Raw genomic sequence first — 5170 nt, 5'->3', positions numbered from 1 at the left:
CCGCAGTTTCACCTCTCGAGCTGCTATTTTTTGACACACGCGATCTTTGAAATAAAGTGCTCAACAACGGGGTGCTAACGAAAAAAACCTTTGCACCCTCGAATCCAGGCATATTGGAACAGAGAGAGATACTGGAATTGCAATCAAAATCCTGCAGACATTCGTTCAATACTCGACGACTCTTCAAGGGCGCGACACACAAGTCAATCAAAGCCGCAAAAGCAGGCGGATTGTGTTCACAACAGAGCCCCGATCTCACGGATCGGTGTTCCATCCTCAAAGTTTTTCAGAGCTTTGACGAGCTGCGTAAAGCTTGGACGTAGTTCTGGGATGGAGTTCCAGCAACTAAACATCAAGCTAAACAGGTCAGTTGAGCAGTGCTCCGGCCTGGGTAGTCGACCACCAGCCTCCAGATGAGCCAGTGCCTCAGCGCCATTCATCTTGCCGTACGGCATTGCGCCGTAACTAGAGCATTCCCCTACCAACGTGCACAATAAAAAGTCAAATCTCGACGCAAGAGCAAGTATCAGCGGAAAATGACGCGACTTACAGGCAGTCACACCAAACGACCACACATCCGACATGGACGAGAACTTGCGGAAGGTCATTGTTTCCGGTGCCATCCACTACAATCACCAACACACTCAGAATCACATACTACCAGCAGTGGAGCCATCTGACTCAACCCACCTTCACGGGAAGTTTTCCTCGCGTTTGCATGCGATAGTAATCTTGCTCATCCGTCAATTCGCGGGAAAGCCCGAAATCGGCAATCTTGACCACCATTCCTTGCCCCACAAGGCAGTTGCGCGCGGCAAGATCTCGGTGCACAAAGTTAAGCGTGCCCAGATACTCCATGCCGAGAGCAATCTGGCGAATGGCATGCACCTGCTCGTTGTGCGTCCACCAAAGCGAATACAGCTTGGACTTTTGCAGCAGCGTGCGCAAATCGCCGTACTGCACAAACTCTAGCAGAACGAGATGGGGCTCTGACTCGACCAGAGCCGCAAGCAACCGCACGACATTCGGATGCACAAACGGCGCCATCAATCTCGCCTCAGCCTCAAAGTCTTGGCGAGATTTCTCGTCAGCGTCGGCCTTGGAAGACTTGACTGCAACCAGCACGGTTGGCGACGCTGTAGGTCCGAGCAAGGTTTGAGCTCTTGTGGGCAACACGTTGAAAGGCACTTGACCCAGTGACACATCGCCAAATTCACCACTGGCAAGGTGCTTCCCAATGGTCAAGCCTTCGCGAACGCGACGAGAATTGCTGCCGGCAACATACGCGCTCGTATCATCGTCAACCACCTCCTCTGGCGGGGCGGTCGGGACAGCTTGATACGACTGTTGTTGAGCGACCGCCGCATGGGATGGAATGTCCGCTTTGTCGTGTGCTCCAGCCGAATGGTTTTGAGGGGAAGTTGTCACTTCATCAGCCTCCTGGTAGATGGGACTGGCAGCGTTCTGCGATTCTGGCTGCAGCTTTTGGCTGGGCTTGGAGGAGGTTGAGCCGTCATCCTCGATGCGAGATTCACTCGAATGGGCCAGAGGAGACATTGTCATTTCAATTGTCGTCTGATCGATGACGGGACCGGCAGAGTCCTTCGGTCGTATGACAGAGCGTTGCGAGCGCCGGCGCCGCAACACGATAAAGACCACTGCAATGAGCGCAATGACTGCCACGGACGCAACGACAGCAGCGATGACAGCCGCCGACGAGGATGAGTCTTGGGATCCAGCGCCGAACTGTGCAATGGAAGATGCAACAGAAGCAGCAGATGCCGATGCGGTTGACGCGGCAGAGGCTGAGAGGGCAGAAGCAGCAGAAGCAGCAGAGGCTACAGATGCGGACGCCCGAGAGGCTGAAGATGCAGCAGCAACGACGGAAGCCAACGATGCGGTCGCGGAAACATCAGACGCAATGGATGCTGACGACGCGCTTGCAGCAGATGCAATTGACGCTGACGATGCAGCTTGTGTAGACGCAACTGAAGCGGCAGAGGCTTTGGATGCTTGTGTCGCAGCCGACGCAACTGAAGCGGCGGAGGCTTTGGATGCTTGTGTCGCTGCTGACGCAACAGAGGCGGCGGAGGCTTTGGATGCTTGTGTCGCAGCTGACGCAGCCGACGTACCAGATGCAACCGAGGCAGATTGCGTCGACGCAACAGAGGCGTCGGAGGCTTTAGAAGCTTGCGTCGCTACTGACGCAACATATGCAATCGAGGCTGACGATGCAGCTTGTGTAGACGCAACTGAAGCGTCGGAGGCTTTAGATGCTTGTGTCGCTACTGACGCAACATATGCAATCGAGGCTGACGATGCAGCTTGTGTAGACGCAACTGAAGCGGCGGAGGCTTTGGATGCTTGTGTCGCTGCTGACGCAGCTGACGCAACAGATGCAACCGAAGCAGATCGCGTCGATGCAACTGAAGCGGCGGAGGCTTTGGATGCTTGTGTCGCAGCTGACGCAGCTGATGCAATCGAGGCAGACGATGCAGTGACGACGGACGCAAGGGACGCCGAGATCGCCGAGGTCGCGGAAACATCAGATGCGATAGATGCTGATGACGCGCTTACAGCAGATACAATCGAGGCAGACGATGCAGTAGCGATGGAAGCAAAGGACGCAGAGATCGCCGAGGCCGCGGAAACGTCAGACGCAATGGATGCGGATGACGCGCTTACAGCAGAGCCGATCGAAGCTGACGATGCAGCTTGTGTAGACGCAACTGAAGCGGCAGAGGCTTTGGATGCTTGTGTCGCAGCCGACGCAACTGAAGCGGCGGAGGCTTTGGATGCTTGTGTCGCTGCTGACGCAACAGAGGCGGCGGAGGCTTTGGATGCTTGTGTCGCAGCTGACGCAGCCGACGTACCAGAGGCTTTGGATGCTTGTGTCGCAGCTGACGCAGCCGACGTAACTAGATGCAACCGAGGCAGATTGCGTCGACGCAACAGAGGCGTCCGAAGGCTTTAGAAGCTTGCGTCGCTACTGACGCAACATATGCAATCGAGGCTGACGATGCAGCTTGTGTAGACGCAACTGAAGCGTCGGAGGCTTTAGATGCTTGTGTCGCTACTGACGCAACATATGCAATCGAGGCTGACGATGCAGCTTGTGTAGACGCAACTGAAGCGGCGGAGGCTTTGGATGCTTGTGTCGCTGCTGACGCAGCTGACGCAACAGATGCAACCGAAGCAGATCGCGTCGATGCAACTGAAGCGGCGGAGGCTTTGGATGCTTGTGTCGCAGCTGACGCAGCTGATGCAATCGAGGCAGACGATGCAGTGACGACGGACGCAAGGGACGCCGAGATCGCCGAGGTCGCGGAAACATCAGATGCGATAGATGCTGATGACGCGCTTACAGCAGATACAATCGAGGCAGACGATGCAGTAGCGATGGAAGCAAAGGACGCAGAGATCGCCGAGGCCGCGGAAACGTCAGACGCAATGGATGCGGATGACGCGCTTACAGCAGAGCCGATCGAAGCTGACGATGCAGCTTGTGTAGACGCAACTGAAGCGCCGGAGGCTTTGGATGCTTCTGTCGCAGCTGACGCAGCAGATGCAATGGACGCGGACGATGCAGCAGTAATGGAAGCAACAGACGCCGACAGAGCAGATGTGGCGGAAACAAGAGACGCAATTGAGGCAGAGGCGGTTGAGGCAATGGACGCTGAGGATGCGGTAGCAAGTGACGCAAAAGATGTTGAGAGCGCCGAGGCAGCCGAAGCAGATTGCATGGACGCAACTGATCCGATGGAAGCAAGAGGAACGCAGGATCCACTCATCATGTCGTAGCCTTCATAACACTGAGTGCACACTGCGGACGAGCTGCAAAACAAACAATTGGTTCCGCAACACGAGGCGCTCCCTGAGGCATAGCAAGTGGCACACGCTATATCGCACTCTGCAGCACAAATGTCAGTGAAACGATCACTTGAGATTATACACCAGTCAGCTCGAACGCTTACTGTAGGGCTGGGATGCGCTGCCGTATGTGCTAGGCGGAGCAACAGTGTTACCGCCAAAGGTAAAGTTGTTGGGGCTCAGTTCGGACCGGTACCAATACCCCAAATACAAAAGCTTTGGCAAGCCCTTGAACAGACCAGGCGGCAAAGTGGTGAAGGGATTGTCATCCAAATACCTACGAGAACCGCAAACTCATGTAAGAGGCAAATAGCACATATGCGTTGCGAGTTCTCGCTTACAGTTGAGTCAGCTTCGTCAGGCCTGTGAATGCGTTTGCGGAAATACCGGCAATGTTGTTTTGATTTAGATACCTGCGGATGGAGTCGCAAATGAGTGAGCTGCTGTGCGTGATTCTTCAGGACTTTTGCTGCTTACAGTGAAGTCAGCGCGTTTAGACCTGTGAATGCGTTGGCGGCAATGCTGGTGATCTGGTTACTGTTAAGGGACCTGCAAATTGTGAAGTAAAGGAGTAAGTCGTTTGCGCGTGCTTTTTCATGACTACTCATGACTACTGCGCATGTGTACAATAACTGCAGCGCGCTCAAGCCTGTGAATGCTTCGGCGGAAATGCTTGTGATCTGGTTGTTGTCCAGGGGTCTGTCAAGTGGATCGCAAACCATTGAGTTACTTCAGCTTGGTTCTTCATGACTTTGCTTCCTTACAGGTGGGTCAGCGCAGTCAGGCCTGCGAATGCGGCTGCAGCAATGCTTGTGATCTGGTTGTTATTCAGAGATCTATAGAGAGTTTCGCATAAATGAGTCATTGTGCGATATTCTTCATGACTTTGCTTGCTTACAGGTACTGCAATGCAGTCAGGCCAGCGAGTGCGTTTGCAGAAATGCTGGGGAGTTCATTGTAACTCAGATACCTGAAGATGCGGTCACCAAAGAGTGAGTGGTTTGGGCGTCATTTTTCATGATCTGCCGTGCTTACAACACGGTCAGGGCTGTCAGGCCGGTGAATGCGTTTGCGGAAATGCGAGTGATCCTGTTGTTATTCAGAGATCTACAGAGAGTTTCGCATAAATGAGTCATTGTGCGTGATTCTTCATGACTTTGCTTGCTTACAGGTACTGCAATGCAGTCAGACCGGTGAGTGCGTCTGCAGAAATGCTTGAGAGTTGGTTTTGAACCAGAACCCTGAAGATGCGGTCGCCAATCCGTGAGCGGTTTGTATGCCATTCTTCATGATCGGTCGT

At 53.9% G+C, this 5170-nt stretch overlaps 1 protein-coding gene across 1 annotated transcript; it reads right to left on the bottom strand.

Annotated features, from left to right (window-relative positions):
• Positions 1-236: 236 nt before the first annotated feature.
• CAOG_08366 (non-receptor protein kinase) lies at positions 237-5110 on the bottom strand (the record flags this gene model as incomplete). The annotated part of the gene is made up of 12 exons (XM_004340430.1): positions 237-478; positions 551-626; positions 691-2918; positions 2954-3874; positions 3975-4147; positions 4212-4283; positions 4348-4419; positions 4498-4569; positions 4635-4706; positions 4769-4840; positions 4906-4977; positions 5040-5110. Coding segments are annotated over 12 exons (4143 nt in total), but the record flags the coding sequence as incomplete, so codon positions are not given.
• Positions 5111-5170: the final 60 nt, after the last annotated feature.

This window comes from Capsaspora owczarzaki (genome assembly GCF_000151315.2).
Source record: "Capsaspora owczarzaki ATCC 30864 unplaced genomic scaffold supercont2.63, whole genome shotgun sequence".
In the NCBI taxonomy this organism is placed as follows: domain Eukaryota; class Filasterea; order Ministeriida; family Capsasporidae; genus Capsaspora; species Capsaspora owczarzaki.
Note: the sequence above shows the minus strand (reverse complement) of the source record. Positions and strands in the feature narration are given on the sequence as shown.